Source organism: Rhea americana, unplaced genomic scaffold (assembly GCF_003343005.1).
Source record: "Rhea americana isolate MKP2758 unplaced genomic scaffold, rheAme1 scaffold_194, whole genome shotgun sequence".
Lineage (NCBI taxonomy): Eukaryota > Metazoa > Chordata > Aves > Rheiformes > Rheidae > Rhea > Rhea americana.
Window position 1 is genome coordinate 1210861 of NW_028186083.1, and position 22311 is coordinate 1233171.

The 22311-nt window shown below is 37.5% G+C and overlaps 1 protein-coding gene across 2 annotated transcripts in view; it reads right to left on the reverse strand.

Moving 5' to 3' along the window:
• Positions 1-22003, reverse strand: part of USP32 (ubiquitin specific peptidase 32) — an 82558-nt gene extending 60555 nt beyond the window's left edge. For both annotated transcript variants that reach the window (XM_085302929.1, XM_085302928.1), the window contains exon 1: positions 21851-22003. In XM_085302929.1, the coding sequence (XP_085159055.1) occupies positions 21851-21908 (58 nt within the window). In that variant the 5' untranslated portion in view covers positions 21909-22003. The remainder of the gene's footprint in view (positions 1-21850) is intronic.
• Between the last annotated feature and the right edge of the window lie 308 nt (positions 22004-22311).

A 22311-nucleotide genomic window follows, 5' to 3' on the forward strand; every position in this document is an offset into this window, starting at 1 on the left:
CAGGTTTCGTTTCCTGACTGCACAGTAAAATGCAAAGACTTTTCATAAAAATTACTCATATTATGTTGCTGAATCTGAATACTAAGTATGTTTTTTTCTGTTTGTTAAACAGGCAAGTTTGTATACGTACAGTTGTCGGTAAAAGATTAGCATTTAATTAAGGCTGAAGTTGTACAGAAACCTTCTGTGGGACTTTCCTATCATTGACTTCTCTTTCCTCCTCACAAAAGCATTTTGGTCATAAAAGCAGGGAGGGGGGAAACCCTCAAAGATATCTCAATACATATCCAGAACAATTTTAGAAGCTTTCATAACATAACAAGCTGTAGTCAAACCTGAACAATTACATATTTTAGGCCTCATTCCATCTGCACATTTAACTGGAGAAGTATGCTCTGATAAGAGCCACATAATTGAGCCTTCTGATTAAGAACAAAATCTGTTTTTTTCCAGAGATCTAATTTCCTTTCTTTTGCTTGCACAAAAATTTTCTTTTTCCCTTTCCCTCTCCTTTCAAGAGTCCTAGCACTATCACAATGTGTTTCAAGTTAGGACCACAGTTTCTTTTTTCCACTAGGAAACAAAATTAATAGTAGCATTTATCTTATTACTTACGTATTAGGAGTAGTATTTTTAAAATAAATGAAAAAAAAAATCCCAGCTCTAGTATTGATTTCTGACTACCCATTTTGTGTCTCCCATTCCCGTTCCTTGCAGCATCTCCGCAGYGCAGCACCACGGTGGGGAGCAGGGAGGGAGGGAGGCTCTGCTTGCGGGAACCGGGCTGCACACCCGCACAGCAGTGTTGCAGCCCCGCTGGCAATCAGCCATTTCTGGGCAGAGCCCTTCATACAACTCTAGCTACTTTCCAGCTGTTGTCACTGGTGTTCCCRGTTATTGCAACAGCAATACAAACTGCTCACCAGGAACACAGGTAGAGTCTTGCAGAGCTACACTTGTGCACTATTTTCTTTGTCAAATTAGTTTAAACATACAATACCCCACAGCCATGTAAAACTTCCAGTTACTCTTCTAATGGAAAATTTTATTTATCCAATAAACATCAACTGACTTTATGCAATGTGCTAGAACTGGTGATTTTAGTCAGCCAAGTATTTTCATATTCATTAAATTTATTGATCACTCCTTTCTGAGATTTATCTGTATTAGTAGAAATTAAAGCAACTTGTAATTTGGCAACCTAAGCTGTAGCCTATATCAGTACTCCAGAACTCTTTTATACTACCTTACATCCTTAAGTGCTTAATAAGTTACGTGTTTCTAGGAGTCACTGAAACATAACTACCTCTCTGGTGACAGAACTGCTTATACCAATATTTCCTGTGCTGAACTTCAGTGTAACAAAGAGCAGTGAATTAATTTAACCTTAGTAGATTTTTTTTGTTTTGCAGTTTCACAATACAGAAAAAGCCTTTAGGCAAACAGGTCTCACTGTATCATTATTTCTGTTTTATTGTGCTGCATATTTAAGCATCTAACAGAACCTGAGATACCCTACCTCCGCATAACACTTACTCARAATGCCTAAAACTCATTTGAACTAAACTAAAATTGACCTTCAATATGATTTTCAAGCATCTAAATGAGCTCRTAACAGACTAGCACACCTGAGTATCATTTTTCTCTTACATAAAAGTGAGRAAATTCCATACTTCAGATTCCACTTTTGCACTGCTCTCAATGCCTCAGGCTTTCYAAGCTGCTACAAGATGTTAAGGCCCTTCCCGGTGTTGGCTAAATCCTATTTCCCACAACCAAATTTCTATTTAACATTCTTTAGCTTATAATAAGGACCATACTGGAGTCCTCCTGAGGGATGGAGTCGGGTGTTGGGGAGAAGATGGGGAAGAGGAGGACTGTTCAACCAATGTTACTAACACCTTCAAAAAGAACTGCCAGTATATCCCCTAAAAAAAGACTGTAAGTTGATATTGTTAGTCTATGTTTAATTTCAAAAGCAAGTTAGTAGTGCTAGAGATTGCTTAATATTAYTGTTTTCATGTAGAAACTACAAAACAGGTCATAGAATCGCAAGCAAGATAATTATTTTCATTCCTTCCCAGAGACACATTAAAATGAATAATGTAGGCCATTTGAAATCATCTGCAAGCTCTATAAAAACAAGTTCTTTATACATTTAGATCCAGACACATGCAAATACTATTGAAACAAGCAGAGTGGAAAACAAAGATGTTATCAAYGATTTTTAACCCTGGAAGATGAATAAAATGTTTGAACGCAAAATGCCAACATCAAAATGCCAATTATTTGGCCTAGTGGTAGAACAAGATGACTTGCAGAGAGGAAATAAATCTAAAACTTATCTTATGAAAGTGACATTTCCAGAAGCAATTTGCTAATATAATAATTAAAAAAATGAAACATACACCCACAAGTCACCTTTTCTGCCTCAATTCCACAAATTCTTCTGTTGAATGTGTAGTCCAACTAAGACCAAAAATGTTACCTGTTGCGAGCTTTACACTATTAACAGGCAGATGTCAACCTTGGCCCTCAGCTTCCAGACTACAACTCTAAGTCACACTTAGTTGTATTCACTGGTGATATGCTTCTTTATTTCTATCTCTTTTTAGAGGGAGGAAGCAGGAAATAAAGAGAAGAAAAGGTATAAAGAAAGAATTTTAAGACWATTTTCTCCCTTTTTTAATCAAAGACTTAGAAGGCTCATTAAATGCTTGCTCAGTGATTGACCAACGTTTGCCTCGTCAATCAACTTTACAAATGAATTAAAGAAGCATTTGTTAAAAAACARTAATAAATAACATATAAATAGGTATTTGAGTGGTAGCAAACAAAAACATGGAGATAACTACATTTATACCTAAGGGTAGGATTAAAAATAACAACTCTGTTTCATACATTGAAGTTCCTTCATGAAGTACATTCACACTTTCCAAAGGCACAGTCCAACTAAACACTTTCAGAAGACAGTCATCTATAAATATACAGAAAAAGACTGTTCACAAGCCACTTTCRTTATACATACAGACAGACACTACTCTTTCAGATATACTGTGGTGTATTCATAAYCTGACAGTGGAAAAACCAGAACATGTAAGACTTTCCAAAATAAGCTTATGATAGTCAACACAGCAGAAACTTTCTCTACATTGTTCCTACCAAAAACACATAGCACAACCTCAGTATTACTGTAGTGAAAGCAATRTAGCTAAGTGACTGGAACTGCACACCTAATTCCTGACACATCATAGCAAGACATTTGCTTCTATAGTCTTGAAGCTCTAATTCAAAATATTAAAAAGCTTCAACAGTTAGACACTATATTCTGTTTCTTAAAATTATATCTGACTCAGTCAGCTGCATACAAAAGTAATATTTTATTAAAAGRAAGCCTGCTTCCAAATAACATTATTGAAACAAAAGGTCTTTTCCACAAAAGGAAAAGTCACAGACTGTCATTTTATCAAGGCGACTTCACTAATAGAAACCTTCTTAATGCTACTTCTGTTGGATGATTTCCAAAAGTGTGAAAGACAGTTTAACAGTGCTGCATCCCACTCTCCAGGGAACACCTGAGCTCCAATGTGTTTAATAAAGTTTAAATTAAACCATGCAACCTCAGCTAAAGATTTCATTCCAACCCACAGTAATTGTAACAAACCCCCAGTTCATCTAATTGCAGAGAATATTTTTAGTCTAATGGTGTTACTTAAACCTAATGCTGTTTATATGGACTTACAATYCTACTTTGTTTTTTTCTAAATAAACAACAGTCCAGCTAACAATTAGTGTAACGCCTCCTGAAAGCAACTGTGCAGTAAAACAATCTCATGCTGGTACTTGCTCTCTTTCCCCCGCTTTCACTCCACATATTTATCACCAAGTCATTCCAGAGTATTCCTTTTAGAATAAAACTATAGCTCAAACTATTCAAGCCAGATGCCCAACTCTASACTTTTAAATGCGTATTCAGCCACCTATATAAATTGGCCTGAATTTCTGAGAAGACACCATCTACAAATGTAGAAGCCTAATGTTTACGTAGAAGCCTGATATTAGATACCCACAGACGGGACATTATATCTAATACACTGTTTAAAAAAGAGACACAGAACACAGCTGAAGTTACTGCTCTCCTCCTCATCCCACTTAAAATTTTAACAGGAGTGCATAAAATCAAAGTTAATAATATGAAGAGCCTAAGACAAATCCTGCAACACTTACATTTGCTCAACTACTCTCATTTTTAAAGTTTATTTTGTATTAAAAAAAACATAGCCCAAATAAAACATAAAATAGTAATTTACTTATCACAAAAAGTTTGTCTTCAGGCAACAGATACTACAGATTGAGCAAGCAAAATGTGCAATGTTAAAGTAACATTGTTAGAAGTATCTTAAAYTATGTTTAACTACACCAAGCCAGAGGAAATCAACCCTTACAGTAGAGCTCTATCATGTTCTGCAGACATGTTCTCTATTAATCTTAGAAGCTTTTTTTCCCCACATCCTGTAGCACTAATCCCACATCCTCCTCCTTTCCTTTATCTTGGAAAGTTTTAAAATGCATTGAGAGTAATAAGCGGTTAAACATACAGCACAATCTCTATCACTTTAAGAGAAAGGGCACATTACAAAGCAATTTTATACAACAAACACCTGTTTAAAACTTGACAAGGTGGGGAGCAAGTATCTATCTCAGCAAAATTTGCTCTGATGTTACAAGACTGTTAGTAAACCTTTTTTATTAGGAGTCATCATAAAAATATGTCTATGTAACTAAATTCACCTAATAATATTTGCTTGTTCATTGCCTGGGAACAGAGCTAGAAGAAATTAGTTATATCAAAGGCAATYCCTCACTATTGGAAGTGCCTACATTGCATAATCCATCATAGTTTCTTAAGGTAGAGACTAATGAGTCCAATCCAACGTATCTACATGTTAGCTCAACAGTATATTTCATTCTAACACTCAAAGTAGTTGAAATATGCCTGAAAAATTAATGATGCAACAGTAGGAAAAACACTGAGGCCAAAAATGTAAGAACTGCCATGAACCACCACTTCTGCTTGGCACTAGTAACTAGCTTGCACCTAAAGCAAGAACCAACAGCCCACCTTTCAGCATATGGCTGCTCTCCAGTTCCCTAGCAAAGAAGTTCAAAGGTTTGCAGACACACTGAAGAGGAGCAACACGAAGTTTAAGGGAAACCATTGCTGCCTAAGGTGGAACAGTTCATACTTGAACTGTAAGAATCGTAAGAAATTAATAGTAATTGGGGGGAAGGGGGAGGACGTGTTTTTCTAAAGGTTAAAAAGAAATGGTTAGTCAGACTTAAAGGATTTGTTAGAGCTTACACAGCATAATTACTCTCCACCTTGCCAGTGACATATGCAGTGAGAGTAAGCACCATTAATACATCTTAAAATTGTATTTAATATTTATTAGGGAAGTGAGAAGCAGTCACCAACAATATCTTCCTTTACAATGCTTCTTCCCCTACCTTCAGAATCCAAACAAAATTGCTTAAAATGCTACGAAGTGAAAGTCAAAAGTTGATACAGCCTTCAAAAGCATACGGTTGTCTGTTCAAGAAAGGGATAGCAATAAAACCACAGCATTTGAAGTCATTAGTCTAATGGTTTCACATCAGCTTTCTGAGACACCCAGGCAAGAGACACTTAACCTCTCCCTATCTTAATTGTCTCACCACTAAAATTAATATAAATTCTAGTCTACATAAAATGGATGTTTGACAAAGGTTCATATAGTTCCCAAATACTGAGATATTCTGTAAAAGTACTATAAACTATTACTAAGGGAGCTGCTTTAATTTCTGAAAAGGACTGAATCCCAGTAGTTTAACTGAGACTAGGTGGAGCTAAYCTGCCATAGCTACTATAAACCTATGGCCAATTAACATAATCTATAATAAACTAGACACAGAAACAATACATCTGTTTTCTTTCCTTTGTTTTATAAAAAGAGAGACTGCTGAAAACAAATCAGTGAGTTGGTAACCTGTGATTACATCTAAATAATAGAACTGACAGGCAAATCATCACTGATTAGTATGAGTAGCASTAACAGCACGAAAAGGCTGATAAAATCTTGATAATCAAAACCTACAATACTTTAATTTCTTTTCATGCTGTCAAATTATTTAATTATTCCTGTTTACAGGTGACCATTAAAAGAATAAATCTAAGTAGCATATCACAACACATCAGCAGTGCTGAAAAATCAAACAAAAACATAAGCAGGAGGAAAAAACAGGATAAAAAGTTCAGTTAAGGTGAGTGGTCAAGAAACTTTGAGCTCATTTGACTAAAGCATCTAAAAATACATCTAGTAGGGCTRGTACCTTTTCCCCATAATTGTAAACTTCAAAATGTCCAGAATACTATACAAAAGGGGAAAACATTCTGAATTCCTAATGTCACCACTGGATAAAAAACAGCTTGCTATGTCAATGCCTAAAAAAAAAGAATAAATAAATAAACACACAAAAAAAAACCCATGCCACACAGGTGAGTAATTATTTGCAACCAACAGCATTTCATAACATTCAATTCTATACTAGAAATTACCAAAACTGAGTATTTATATAAAGAGACATCTTGAACATCCTTCAGAAAGCAAAATTCACCTATCTTGGGCTGTTCCTGACTTCAAGCTCTGGTTTTAATAATTCTAGTATTTTGATTTTTAAGTGACAGTTTTACAGGTTCAATATCAAACTCACAGGGCATATAATTCTCTAACCAGACAATTATCTTCCCTGTAATCACTTGCTCACTATTCCCCCAGGAATCTTCATCCTAGTTATATACAAAAATTTTATTACTTTTTTTTATTAGTCTTTATTGTGATTCAATTGCTGTGGTTATGAAGTTGTCAAGAACCAAATCAATTACTAAAAAGCTTCAAAGAGGTAAAAGGTGCAAGTAATGTAAAACATGTTTAGGAGTAATTCCAAACAGGAAAAGCAATTGAGATAAATGAACCATCTATGACTAAAGGAAAAAAAAAAGGAAAAAAGAAAAAAGAAAAAGGCAGCTCTCCCTCCCCACCCCACCCTCAAACTCACCATAATATTTTTCTTTTCTTTTCTTTCCTTCCCCCCCCCCCTTTTTTTTTTTTGGGGGGGGGGGTGGGGGGGGAGAGGAACACACACACACAAAATCCCCCACTCACACACCTCCAAAACCAAAACAGTTAGCTCTCTTTTAAGGAATCTCTCATGACCAGAATATCAAGAAGGGCACCATCTGAACTACACACTGCATCTCATTAAAGACTTAACAGTCTTAACATGACATTTACTAATAACCATGTGCAACAGGAATTTAAAGATAACACCAACCCAGTTTGGGTATTTTTTCTAAAGTTCAAATTATTGAAGCCATTTTTACYTTTTTCTGTGTATCTATTCTTTGGTTTTTGGTAGCAGAGGCTCATCCCGTGGATAAAGCTCCTCTTGGTTCTATTAGACCTAACCATAATGCATATCAAAGGTTTAACATCTTGCATGAGGAGAGTGGAAGAAGATTTAGTTATTACAATAGGATTTGCCAATTTTCTGTAACATGAATACTTAGCATTTATGTGACAGTTTTAATCTTCAAAGAGCTTACTTCTCACAGCTACCATCCTCAAAAAAGAATGTTATTAAGTATTATTAGCCTGTTTTATCCATCTGTAAAGTACCTCCATCAGGGCACACACTGTCACATTGCTATTTGGATTATGTTTGCTTTAAGCAAAGCTAATCAGCACAGGTTCTGTGACAACCTTCCCCATAATACTAGTGTGGATGGGAATTGCTACATAATAGCCCCAACAGTGAAATAATCCTCCCACCATCAGAGAAGCTAAAGCTTACTGGCTATATTTTATACCCTCAAGAATTAAAAGAGCCTAGTTTTATATGCTTACCAATCCAACCCTGTAAGCCACAGAAGAAAGCTGAAAGAACCTGAAAATTCAGAAGCCTCTGGAGATCAAAGTAAATTTTATCACATAATATTGCCAATTTAAGTGCAACAGACTGCAACCTTAAGGGCAAAAGCAATTACTGTATCAATTAAAGAACTGGTAAACTCCTTCCTAGTGATGGAAGAAAGATATTTCCAGTCCTGATTAATCATGGGATGCCACCTCTCCAGGCCACAGGCCCTTGTCAGAGCACATATCGCTTCCTCCAAAAGGACGTGTTGGTATTGCTCTAGATGCTCTGAATAAACTATTGCCACCCCTACAAAAGGGATGATCAGCACAGCCAAGTGTGGAAACGGTGCAGAAAGCAAAGAGAGAGGAGGCGAAGGTACAAGTTTTAAGCAATTTTAAACATATAGCATAAGCCATCTTGCAGCACAGCACAGTTCCTTGCTGCAACACATCCACAGGAGTCCTGAACTCCTCTTCCTCCCAAGGGAAGACTGAAGTATGCAGAAAAATGAATTAGCGGGTTAGGGAAGCCCTCAAAGTAAGGAACTATGTTTTGGATGCTTACCTTCATCTGAGCAAAGACTTCAGTTTTGCTTGCTCATTGCTCAGTTTCTAACATCTTCATTCCTTTTTTTTTTTCCTTTCCATTTCTACTACTGTATTCTTCTGATGCTTCTTCATATTTTACATATTTGGTACATGATTTTCTAGGATGATAATTTTTCAAACTTTTCAATATTTAGAATGGATATTTAGCTTGATTTAGAACACAAGCAAAACTCTGCTCTTCTGTGCTGGCACTCTGTCAGCTTTGCTTGCAAATAGACTAAAGTCATCCATTCTCACAGAGAAGAACAGCTTCTGTCTTGATTCAGAAAAGTTCCTTCCATTTTATTACCACCAGAAAAATCATCTAGATACTTACACTTGTTAAGATGCACAAAATTATATAACTCTTATCAAAGAAACACTACTAAATTCAAAACCAAAGGTAACAATAGTCCCTCAAGAGAATTCAGTCTTCTTTAGGTACAAGCAATACTCTGGAAATAAGTTTAAGGCACTACTGCAAAGGCAAACTACACCTAAGGAGCTTGCTACAAAATAAATCCTAATATAACAAATATTCCATATCCTCTCTTCCAATAGTCCAGATTCTTAATGCATCTATACTATAAAATGGTACTGTTCCTTGATAAAATAATTAGACTAAGCTTGAAAATTAAGAATAATCAGTGACTTCTGTATAGGAAAGCAGTGTTTCCCATAGCCTTGTAGGAAGGCCTTGTTTTCTACCTCCTTGTAGACTAATAACTGGAAGACTATCAGTTTTAGTAAGATTACCAGCTACTACTGATCTGATAAATCTACAATAGAAGATTGGCTCAAATTCTTTTCCAACAGTCTGGGTTCCTGCCCGGGAAAGGTGAGTCTTCCATCTGTTTGATGTTTCTTTCACATTGACTAAGTTTCACCATCAATGTAAAATTTGTTAAGACACTACTTAAGCCAGGATTTTACTTACACAACTGGCACGATAGTCTATTTTCTATATTACCTGGATTTGGCAAATTCATTTTCAATCAAGTTTTTAATTTTGTCTGTAATGAATATTCACCACATAAGTCCCTCTTCGTTTATTGAGCATTCAGACATAGCACTTCTCAAAGTGTGAATTTTCCTTCATTTTACAAAAGAATTAACTTTGACATCTAGTTATAATCATTGAATTGCTAACTCTTTTACTAGCAAATAGCTCTTTTAACAAGAACTCTTGTCTTAAATCAGGAACAAGCTGATATTCCATTCACTGCACTTACTGAAATAAATGTGTACTAAAACAACAAGGGAAAGAGGGAAGGAATAATAATTTATGACTGCTGGTATAGTTTTGATCCAGCATTTAATCAGGGATTAGTCTTTGGTAGTTAAAAAAAAGTGAGCTCTAGTTCAGTATACTAAAGTACTATGACAAAGGAAGAATGAAAAAAGATTCAAAGACCATTCAGACGGTCTTAATTTCTAAAGCAATTAGAAAAATAGTTACTCATTTGGAAGTCACATTTTGACATCCAGTAATAAACATTATCTGACCACTTGACTCTCAAATTTCTGACTCTCAAGTAATTGCACTGTATAGCCCACCGATATTTACAACTCTCACACAGGAACTTCAAAGAATTATAAAGGAATATGACAGATAACTTTTTAGACACTTAAGGATTCATCATATCAATAGGTAAAGTTACAGAATAATCATTAATTTGTATGATTAACAACCAAGAGATACCAGCTTGGACTGTGCTTTTCAATTTTATAAGCATTTCTATAGCATCACAACATATTCTAAACATCCAGATGGATAACAGTTACTGTTCCAAAATTTTAAACTAAGTGAAAAAAAAAACAACATGTATTTGGATACACCATCTAATATGCTCTCTGTCAAACCATCTTCAGATGGTATGGTCAGAACCAACTTCTTTTCACAAAGGAAGTATAGAAATAGAAGAGATATTAGAATGACTTAATCCTGAAGAGCTACAACACCCTGAATAGCTTAAGCAATTGGAGTCTCCCACTGAAGAATCTACCAGATATCCCCCACGAAAATTAAAGTCTCTATTAAAGGCAGTATATTTGCATAATAAATTATGAACATTTTCTATAAAAATATTTATCAAATATTTTATATTCCGCTTTTTAACCTCTGTTTAGGTAATAGCTTTTGTAGATATTTAGCTAGCAGTGTTCTATATTAGTGCTAGCATTTATTATGCTTCCTTCCTTCTTTAACCCATCTCTGCTCTTAATTTACTCAATATTCAGGGAATAAGAATGGTTAACACAGTGTTATACAACCACTCTTCAAGCAAGGTGATGAGAAGAGAACCCTGAGCATCAGGTAACGCAAAAAGGCAGGTAATTAGTTATTGCAAAAAGATTGATTGTAATTCTTTAGGAAAAGAAAAATCCCATAATTATCTGCAAGAAAGGTAAAGAGACACCAAAAAGTTGCTGGATTACTTTTCCATCGATAACACCCTCCATTAACATCATCACAGAATAGAGAGCAGGCTACACTGACTGCACTAACTGCTGGTGATTATTTTTCTTAAAGCAATGCTGTTTCAGATATTTGAAAGGCAAAACCACTTTTCTAATTTTTAAACTCAAATCCAGGATTTAACTGCATCATACTGCTAGGTGAAATGTGGTAAAATTCTTTACAACACTAGAAAAATTCCAACACAGTAAGATTTTGTTCCAGGCATCACTTAACTACTAGAAATACGGATTAAAAGGAAGTACTTCTCCAGCCCAGAATAGACTCATGGTGGCATATTAAAGTTTATTTATAGAAAAAACTCAATCTGCAAAACTGAAGAGCTCATAATTATTATCCCAACACTTTCACGTTTATTTTCTCTTTGTCTACAGACTTCCTAAATCTGGCACTTCCTGCTCTGCTCCAGTTTGAGGCTTTTCCAAATTTTTTCATTTATGTTTTCAAAATTTTAAAAGCAGTTTTCAGAACCAATGTAATCACATTGATCATTTAAAACAATTACAAAATTCCAATTAAATTAGTCCTATGATTATACGCAGAGTGCCATCATGACAGTAACATATAACTATCAATTTCAGATCGTGACTTCCTGCTAAAGCAACCTGCCATRAGACAAAACCTGAGCATCATCACTAGAAATTTAGATCAGAAAATACCAATTCAAAATACAAACAAGTGTAAAGACACATTTAAATACTGAATACTTGATATTAAATTGTATAGAGGGATGTAAATTGAAAAACCATCAGCTAAGAAAAAAAATCTATGCAACTTGGATAGAAGACATAGGTCTGGTGAGGATGAATTTGAAAGATGCAGCTAGTGCTTCCGTTAAAGGACAAGGAATATTTTTTAAGCCAAACATAACTACCCCTTACTTTGGTGACACTACTTCTCCTCACAGCTTTCAGGTCCAATCAGGGTCCGATTCAGACTCTATACAAATATAATGTTATTCCTGAAATATCAAGGGCAAAGCCTCTCTAGAACTTGCAAGCACAGAATAATGTTTTACTTACTTTTATTCATTTTTCTACAGCTTAAAATCTAATGTTGCACGATCACTGAAGTTCTTTCTTTAGCCAAAAACAAAAGTCAAAAACAAAATTTTACATTGGAATTCACTTTGGAGATAGATTAGATCTTTATTTTCACCCTTGCATAGCTTCAATCAGCTATTATCTACAGGACTAAATGAAACACCTTCAGCATTTGAACATAAAAAAATCATCATCAGAATAAATGTTACGTAAGACATTGGAAAGTATAGTTTCCTTTTTCCTTTGTAGTTGATGGCTAGAAACATAGTGTGGCACTCTGATGATTGAGCGCCTCACTCCAGATCAGCTCTGTACTGCCCCTCTCTACTGCTCGTTACACGGGACCGTAGAGAACCTGACCAGAAGAGAAGTTGAATCACTTTCTAAGTTATAGAAGGTATCATTAATTCTTTAAAAATCATACTAAAATTCAAAATTAAAGTATTTGGACAAGGTGTAAGGCCAGAGGATGTTTCTGCATGTCCTCTCAGTTTTCCTAAGGCTACCTATTACAAGCAAGCGGCTATCCTGTTAGCTTCCTCTCCCAGTCAGTGAYTTCCCTTCCCAGCAACCCTGAGTGGTTTGCCCTGCTTTCGGCCTTAATGCACAGGTAAACGCATTAACCCGTGCGGCTCGCAAGCACCACTCCAGAATGGAGATTGCTGTTTTGCCACAAATATGCTACGTGGTAAGCACAGTAAGTTATTAGCCTCATCAGCACGTTTTCATGTTGTAGCAAAGGTTTGTTATGTGCTCTGATAGGATAAGAGGGGAAGGGAAAGGAGAATTTTAAATCCCTGGAGATCACAGTGTGTCATTTGATATGCCAAGTCACCTTATCCACGATAGCTAATGATTTCAGCAGAGGCAGTGATTTAGTGGAGGTAACAGTTTCAGTGCTTTTGCCATTTTTTTATTAAGTAATGCATACAATGGTAAATAAATCCAGGTCACTATGAGCTGCCTTGATTGTAATTCATTCAGGCCTCTCAGGCATATTCTGTTTTGCCTTAAAATTAAAGTCCCCGTTGCACATGTTAGCGTATATTTTCTAAACTATTAAATAATTTATTGAACCAATATACATCTCTATCTCCTAAAAGTCAGTCACATTTTCAACGTTAATTAAATGCAGGGATTACACTAAAATAATGCATTGTCTGCTTTTATTCTCCTTATGAAAAGTGACTTAATGATTTACATAGAGGAATAATGCTGTCATGGATTACAACCTGCATCAGTTTTTAAACAGATTTGGTCAAATCACTATAAAAACTAAGTGCAGGTTCTGTTTCAAATCAAGATCTGAGACCACACTTACAGCCTGATTAAGAACCAGAAACCCAGACCAGATTTTGTATTAGTTTAACATAACTGTTGTTTATAGACGCACTCTTTCCAAACTTGTCCCTACCTAGGGCTATAAAAATCCTTCTCACTTGTAAACACAAGCTAGTAAGAAACCCACTTCTCAGAGGTGTTAAGATTCTTTAGGTAGAAGAGAAATGCTAAGTATTATACAGCTAGGCTGAACAGACTAAAGTTATACAGAAACAGTCATCACTAACAAAAACAAGATGTCCCTGAAGAAGTCAAAAAAGTGAATATGCATTAGGATTTTGCCCCTCTTTAGGCAAGCAGAATATTTTTATTCCAGTAAGTGCTAACAGTAATATAGTATTCAAAGTTTTGTGAATTAAACCCTTTCAAACTCTTCAGCAGAATCTACATTAATGGAGTTTTCTTCTACATTCATTTTTGCCCAAAGGCTTCATTGTCTCATTATGTAAACGACCTTTTCATATGAAAATTAAATGTTAAAGATGCTTTTTGTAGTTCTTCAATACTGCCAACATCACATGGATATTCATAGTCATTTAGACTAAGTATATCTTAAAGAAAAAGCAAATGCTTCAAGTTATATAACAAATTAAGAAGTAACTTGTTTTAAAATATTTAAAAAATGAAAAGCTTATTTAGAATTAAACTCCCAAACTTTCTTGCTTATACAGGAACCTAAACTTGAAAAATCTGCAGTTTTTCCTATGAAAAATATCAAAGACTAGACTGTATAATGCCATACCAAAACACATGGGTAAAACTTGGAAGGGCTGCACATGCCTTTAGAACACTCTCCATTGCATTGGTTCATTCCTTGTATGACCCAGCTACCAGCGAACACTTAACTGGAGTTCACCTGAAGACTTAACAGTTTAAATCAAGTGCTGCACAGTAGCTTGCACTGAACCCCGTATGTTAGTCAAAATAACTCTGCAAGTTATCAGCATACAGTTTAGCGCAGCTAACTACCTATGGTGCAGTAACTAAGTGAATGGCAAGTACACCACACATTACAAAATTAAGGCARAGAAGTATCAGTGAAGGACAGGTAGAAAAACCTCTCATGCTTCCATTCCTCAAGAACACCACTTCCCAGCTGCCCAGGATAAAGTACTTTTCTCTGTAATGCCCCACATCAAGACACCAAGCCTTAGTGCACTCCCTGTTCCTCTGTCAGCAGCATCAAAACAACCCTGCCAGCTCCAAAGAGGAGCACAGCATCTACCTGGGCCACCAGGACTTAAGCGGATGCACAGCTCCCTGCTGAGCAGATCTTCCAAAATTAATAGATTATTGTTAAATAACCCAGTAGGCCCTAATAAAAAACAGTTGAATAGCTCTGGCTTCCAACAGTCCTGGAAATAACTTAGTGTACAAAAACAACTAAAGCATTTGGAAGTACAACACTTCTATTCTATGCTTCCTCCATTTCTTTTCTATAAGCTCAGTGAATTTAGAACTTTTTGGACCAGATAGTAGGATTCTTTTAAACACAATTAGTAGCTAAGTCATACAGACACCGCAAAACCTCAAGGATGTGAGACTCATGAGATCTAAAGGATAACTAATCTAACACTCCCCATACACCAAATTATTTAGGATGTCAATTCACTCACTAACCAAAAATATATACTCAATTCTCAGAAGATATTCTGTCATTTAAAAGTGACAGACATAAGAAATGTCTGATTTTTTTCATATATATATATTTATATATTAAAAAAAAGAAAATCAATCGTATCACAAAGCAGCAGTTGCACAAATACTCTTGATTTACAGACTTAAGTAGACATATTGTCTCACCTAATCACATAACTTGTTAATGCTATGTTCTTTTTTTTTCTTACAAAGCTTGTCATCCCTTCACAAGTGCATTTTTTAAATACTATCTCATTTTTTCGAGTACTAAAGAACTGAATGCTTCAGTTATTTTATGAGATGAGACAGTAGGCTGGCTTCCCTTTGAACAGAAGACTGGGAAGAGGGTTGTTTTACTGATTTCTCCCACAGTGCCAGAGGCCAGAGMGCCTGATACAGGTCAAGAATAACAGAATTCACGTGGTCCTCTTTTCTTTTAAATTTCATTAGTGACGCTACATATCATTCTGAAAAGCTTCTCAATTTCTGTCTATTTTGTTATCTCTCTAGGACACTGTCAGGTAGGCAGGAACAGGCYCCTGAAGTTATATTTCATAAACACAAGACTTTACAAAATTCAAGATAAACAGAAATATTTCACAGAAACCCTCAGGTTGGAAAGGATTCTCAGGAGGTCATCTACTTCAACCTTGTGCTTACAGCTGAACTCACAACAGATTGCTTATGACTTTGTCCGGTTGGATCTTGAAAATCTCTAAGGATGGAAGTTGCACAATTTCTCTGGAGATTTATATTTAAATATATATACATGTTGCATACATACTATATAAACATATTACAAACACACTATATATACATGTACACTGCTATTAAGAGAGTAAAAACTAGAGAATGAAACCAATTAGGAAGAAAKGTCCCTGCATAACTTGATTTCATTGATTAAAATATGAAAAACAAAGCAGAAGAGTTATATAAATTAAGAAAAATAAAGGCATATATTCTGCAACATGAAAAAGCATTCTGAGTAATCAATTTTACTCTACAACATGAATATAAGAAAATACATATATAATTGTCTGATTGTGTACTTTTAGTTTACACCAAGATATTTAACTACTCAAAATGAGGATTTGTTCAGCTTATCCTTTAACTTCCAGCATCTACTGCTGAAATGATAATATCTATTTACATTTGCTTGGCAGCTTTCCTGACTCCTTTCATTTGAATCTCTAGTCACCTGCTGACAGGATAAAAATGCATCTAATATTAAGATAGTACTATTGCTTAGGGACACATTACATTTCGTCAAGTGAGAAATCAGATGTCCCCCAGCATTTACTGAATCAAATTTCAAAGAACTTCTAGGTTTTAAGGGTTTCAACCAAACYTTGCTTATGGAATGCCTGCATTCTAAAATCCTCTTCTATCCAACTTGCATCATTACACATACATCTAACATTTGAGAATTTACTCACCAAGTTACTGCCATACTTGATACAGGTTTACCTGGGAATCACCTGAAAAAAAAAATCACTGAAAGGTACYACCAAAGGGTGGTCAAAATCAGTTCTTTCAGAACCACAGCACTCTCAGAAGGCTGAGCCAAAYGCTATGCTTTCTGTCTCTAATTTAGAAGTTTTCAATCAATATTCCATAAAAAACTTCTAAAGTCCACAAAATGTACTAGGAAAGGAAACTGACTATTAGTTGACTTAAATTCAAGATACAAATGTTCTCATTTCATAGCCAATAACTTGAGCAGTTACAAATAAGAAGAGATTGAAAACCGCTGATCTAGTTCATTTTKCTAAGCTTGTAACCTTAAGTAAAAGGAGAGAAAGTGGTCACTGTGACTTTGCAGAAGAGTTACAGGTAAATAATCTCTCTTCTAATAATAGTCTGCAATATCAGTTTGTGGCAGTTTAAGTAAAATTCCTCAAGCCACTTGGCCATTACATATTGAACTAAGACTACTGAGGTATCCTCCCAAGACAAGCATCAGAACTGAACGTCAAAGTTGTGAAATAATTACCACTCTGAATTTGAGTGACTACTTTCAGCTCTACAGATACATAAACAGGAAGTGTGAAACTATGCATTCATACCTGCTTTAATCATATGCCAGAGCCCTAAAGCCATCTGATACCGGTTGACATAACAAGTCTGCCTGAATAATCTAGACTGTCTCAGTAGTGGATTCTATTAATTATGATAGCAGAAAAACAAACCAACCAAAAACACCCAGAGAGATCTAGGCATTTTCATCACATCATTCAAACCTCCTTAAACATAAGGATATAGCTTTGTACGCCTAAAAATAAGATGTCCTGAAGAACAGCAGGAGAACATTCATCTACTCAGGTATTCAAGTATTGCYTTTTAGAGATGAGAAAAAAAAGACATAGAACAATTGCCTCCACGGAATATAAGAAAATCCAATAAACCATTAAAATGCATCCCTATTCATTTTCTATATAAAAAAATACACATCCAGGATTTCAAAAGTTAGTTTCCTAGTCAGGAGCTACAAAAAGCAGTCTCCTATATGGGCTCTATGGCTGAAAATCCACGGACTATGTTGAAATCAGGACAAATTGATCACTAGGTTGAGATCAGGACAAACTCAAACAGATGATTATATGTTTGCACAAGTTTTCCATCATCCTTTTATCAGAAGATTTATTAGATCCGTATGCCCGAAGATGTTAACGTTCAGGCACCAGCTACACGCCTTGATTTAAATAAAACAAATGTAGCAATTTTTCTAAGGTCATTAGCAAGATTTATCCTCTGTCCATCATAAAATATTAGCCATTGCTGGAAAGAGCTTTGAGCAACATTTCTATGGATTACAGCAGGCTTTCATTGTTTTGAAGGGCGTGGTGTTGTCCTCAGGTTGATAGCGCCTTTGAGATACACAAACTGGGGAAAACTGACTTCTGAAAATACTACTTCATGACCTGTTCAGAGGCAAATCCTGTGAAACTCACACTCTGTAAGCTCCACCTCTATACTAGCAGGTGTTTTAATTGCACATATGTTTTCCAAAGACAGCACAACATTTGCTCTTTCTTACTTRGAAAACATTGTGCACAAACTCAAAACACAATGAAACAGACCTATCAATAGTCATTCATTTCTCTGAACGTTGTGCTTGTTGACTACACTGATGTCATTGCGATATCCCCTTCTTTCATCCCAGCACRCACACAAGAGCAATTTTCCTTCGCTTTTAGCCGATTAGTTATGGAAAACCCAGCCTTCCTCTCCAGCACAAGTTTTACTGATCCATGATCATTCACCAACATTTATTTTGTTAAAGTGGTTACCTGAGTAAATATTTAGCACATATAAGCTGAAAATAGTGTGAGTTAGCATGACCTGCTTTCTTTCAGCAGCATTCACTCATAATTTTCAAGCACCTTTATAAATTTACATGCCAAGTCTGTGATTATGCTCGAAAAGCTACATATGCAGCATATATTAACAATTTTTGGAAAATAAATTTCTTCAAGACCTGAAATAAACTTGCCACCAACTAATGCTATGTACTCACCTCTTTCTYGAGGAATCCTTACTAAAGTATTCTCTATGCAACACAACATAAAGCAGGAGCTGCTGCACTACAGCTGATGTTATTGTAAGAGAAAGCTCTTCCTTTTACAATGTCACCTGGACCCAAAGACAGCCCTTTAAGGAATCAGGTGTTGAGGCTGCTGGAAGAACAAGTGGAAGATAAGGCAGATTTCAGACAGATATCTACTCAGCATAAGGCAAGACCTAACACTGGGAAATTCTCAAAAGAGAGAGCAGTCACGTAGCCTAACAAAGAGAAAGGCAGTAGAAAAGTACATTGGAAAAAGGCACCAAAACCAAAAGAGGATAGTGATTGAGCTAGGGAAGCCTGCCTGACTTACAGCACTGTTGTAAGAAAAGAAAAGGCTGCTGGACCTTAGAGCTAAGCAAAAAAGGCAACAAATCCAAGAGCCGTATTAACAGTTTTGACCATCACAAACTTGAATTCACGAAACATTCCAAACTGTGCATAAGATACTGGTGAAAGCACTTATTTTTACTTCATCTATAACAAACCGCACACGGATTTCACCTCCTTAAACAGGACTATCATCCTCAGAGTGAGCTCTTCAGGGCCAGCGAGAGCTCACACAGTGATCACTGCACAGTCAAAATCTATAACCTTTTCCAGAACAACAGGCAGAGCAGTGCCTCTGGCTATCAAAAATAAAGTTTACCATAATTCAGTAGTATTCATAACATGAGACGTTTCAGAAGTACCCCATGCTTTGACTCCAAAGCACCACAAACACACACAGATTTACAGAGCAGAATGAAAAAAGGAGACTAACAGGACTCCATGTAATCTGTGCTGGGAAATACAAGACAATTTCACCATGCACATCCACGTGGGCACCTCATTCACAGTGCAGTCAGCTCTGGCTGTTTGTGCCCAAGAGCAGAAAAATCACAGCCCTGTCTCATGCTCCAGGGTGTTTTCAAAAAAAATAAAATAAAAATAAACCACTAGACAACCATCACATTTTAATCTCCTTGAACAGAACCCACATTTCAGCAACAGTTATTTATATTGTCAGCCTTTAACCACAAAAGCTCTCCTCACCTTCACTTTTCTTGGTTACTCCCAAAATGAGATTAAAAATAAATAAAATTGCTGCCACTCTCAACTTAAAAATCAGCCTTATTTTGTAAACTTTACAGAACCAGCAGCATGCGTTGTATTTTTCCAGATATTCTGAACAACTGAAATGAAAACTAGTGTCTCAAAAGTATGATTAGAGCATTCTGAATGATTACTGCTTCTGGAAATATAGTTAACTGCTATTGATTACCTAGGAAGAATTCATAGTTGAAGTATTTGTATAATATTACATAATATAAAACTTTCCAATCCTTTAATAACCAGTACAAAAATGTTAAGAAGGTACATATAATTACATGTAAATATATTTAGAGGTTTTCTCAACATATATTTGTACATTCAGCCGCCCTCACTCACTGTTTGCATCCACAGAAATGCCACGAGAACCAGCAGTTTTGTGCAACTGAGAATGACCCTAACAAATGATGTTTTGGTAACTAGCCTGTTTTCTACATACAATGATTCACTAGCTAAGTAAACAACATAGTTATTTAGCAAAACATGAATTTCTATTAGAGTCTAAAAGAACCTCTGTTCTACAGAAAAACAGTATTAAAAGCCTCATACAGATAGAATAACATTTAAAAAAATTGCACCTGCTGTGCAAAATACTTTGAAATAGTAATTAAAGTAATTTTTTGTAAAGTAAACTTTTCATTATGAAACTTCTAGATTAGCTTCCTAGATTTTGAAGTAGTATATGAGTAAAAACCTAACTTTAAAATTCAAAACATTTATGTTTTCTTATTTATGAACTTTGGAAGACATGGCATGACCAAATGAATGCATTTCCCCCCCTAGAACTTATTTCAAACACTTTCTGTTATATTCAACTTTACAACACCACTAGACTACATTTATGACTTCAGTTCCTCCTTAAAAGATATACATTCATATTTTTAAAGACTTCATATACTTCCACTAGAAGTGAAATGTTTCAAGGCTATATTGAAGACCTATAATGAAAATGAGTGTGAGTCATATATTTGTTTCTTCTTTTTGACAGTATTCAGAGTATGTTGCTCCGTTTCCTATTTCACATTATATCCTTAAGTAGCTCCACCATAAGAAAAAAAGAAATTAGAAAAGATTTAATAAGCATACTATTTCATGTTTATTTGCATTTCCCCTTCAATTGGTACTCAGTGTTTCCTCCCAATTTGCCTCCATCAATCACTATATGCCTCCTAGACACAAGCAGAAAAAAATGGGCAGCCATGCGTTGCTCTGAGCTGATGAATTTCACCAGTGTTGTAAATATCAAACAGGTGAACTGCTAAAACTACATCCCAACAATACACAGCAAACCAGCAATTTTATATATTTTTTCTTAAATTACCCTCCCTGCCAACCATTTACTACCAATTAATCACCATCCTTCTTTGTCCTTGGACTTAGATATCAGTTCTAGAGAAAGGTAGGTGACAGGGTGCAGCTTGCTGTCGTCTTGGAACCCTGCAGCTACGAGCGTTCATCATTTAACGTGCTTGTGCTTTCCTCCTCTAGTCCCTCTTTCCAGGGGAAAATCTARAAGCAAGATTAACACAACAGCCTGTGCAATCCAGTGCACAAGCCACATCTACCTTTCAACCCAGAGATGCAGGTCCTGCACTCCCTGTCATGGCCAGCAGCAAGTAAACATGAGGAGCCGCTGTGTGCGCGAAAGCAGCGTCCTGACAGGCAGCGCTGCCGAAGGAGAAGCGAGGCAGCCCCGGCGCTCCAGGGCTTCCCGACGCCGCTTCCCTGCCGTAGCTCGGAGAGCCGGGAAGGGCCCGGCAAAGGCCTGCGAGGCACCGGCAGGGTCCGGCAGTCTCGGCCCTCGCCAGCCCGCCCGCCTCGGGGCGGCGGGGGCGACACCGGGGTTGGGAGGCAGCTGGAGCGGGAGGATCCGCCCGGTTAAAATAATGTATATATCTATATTTAATGTATATATTAATGGAAGGGGGAAGGAGGAAATGAAAGAGGCGGGGAAGGAGCCTAAGGCAAAGCAACGGCGCAAGTGCCTCTCCGCCCGGGGTCTGTCATGGTGGTGCCAGCGGCGCCGCGCCGCCGCCTCGCCCCGCCGCGGGCTGACAGCCCCGGCACCACCGAGAAGGGGCCGGGCCGGGCCGGGCCGGGGGGGGGCACCCGCCGCCGCCCGCCCGCAGGCCCCGCCGCGCCCCCTCACCCCTTCGCAGGGCCTCGTCGTAGCTGAGGAAGCCGATGCGGGACTCCTTGGCGCCCATGGTGCCGCTCAGTCCATGGCCTCCCCCGGCCGGCCGGCTCGGCGCCGCGGAGCCCGGGCTGCGCCGCTCGCGACTCCGGAGCGGAGGGCGCGGGCGGAGGGGGGGGCGGGGAGGAGGCGGCCGCTCGCCCTCGCCGCCACCGCCTCCATGGCGGGTCACGTGAGCAGACCGCCCGCCCGCCCCGCCGCCGCGTCACGTGACGCGGGAGGACTGTTACGGCCCGGCGGCGGCGCCGCTGCCGCCCGCGCGCCCTTCCTTTCCCCCGCGTCCCCCCCCCCTTCACCACCGCGCGCGCGCCTCTTCCTTGGCGCCTCCTAACGGACGCCACGCGCCCGCCAAGGAAGAGGGGCGCGCGAGCCACCCGCCTCACGTGACGCGAGGCCGGCCCCGCCTCCCGCCCGCC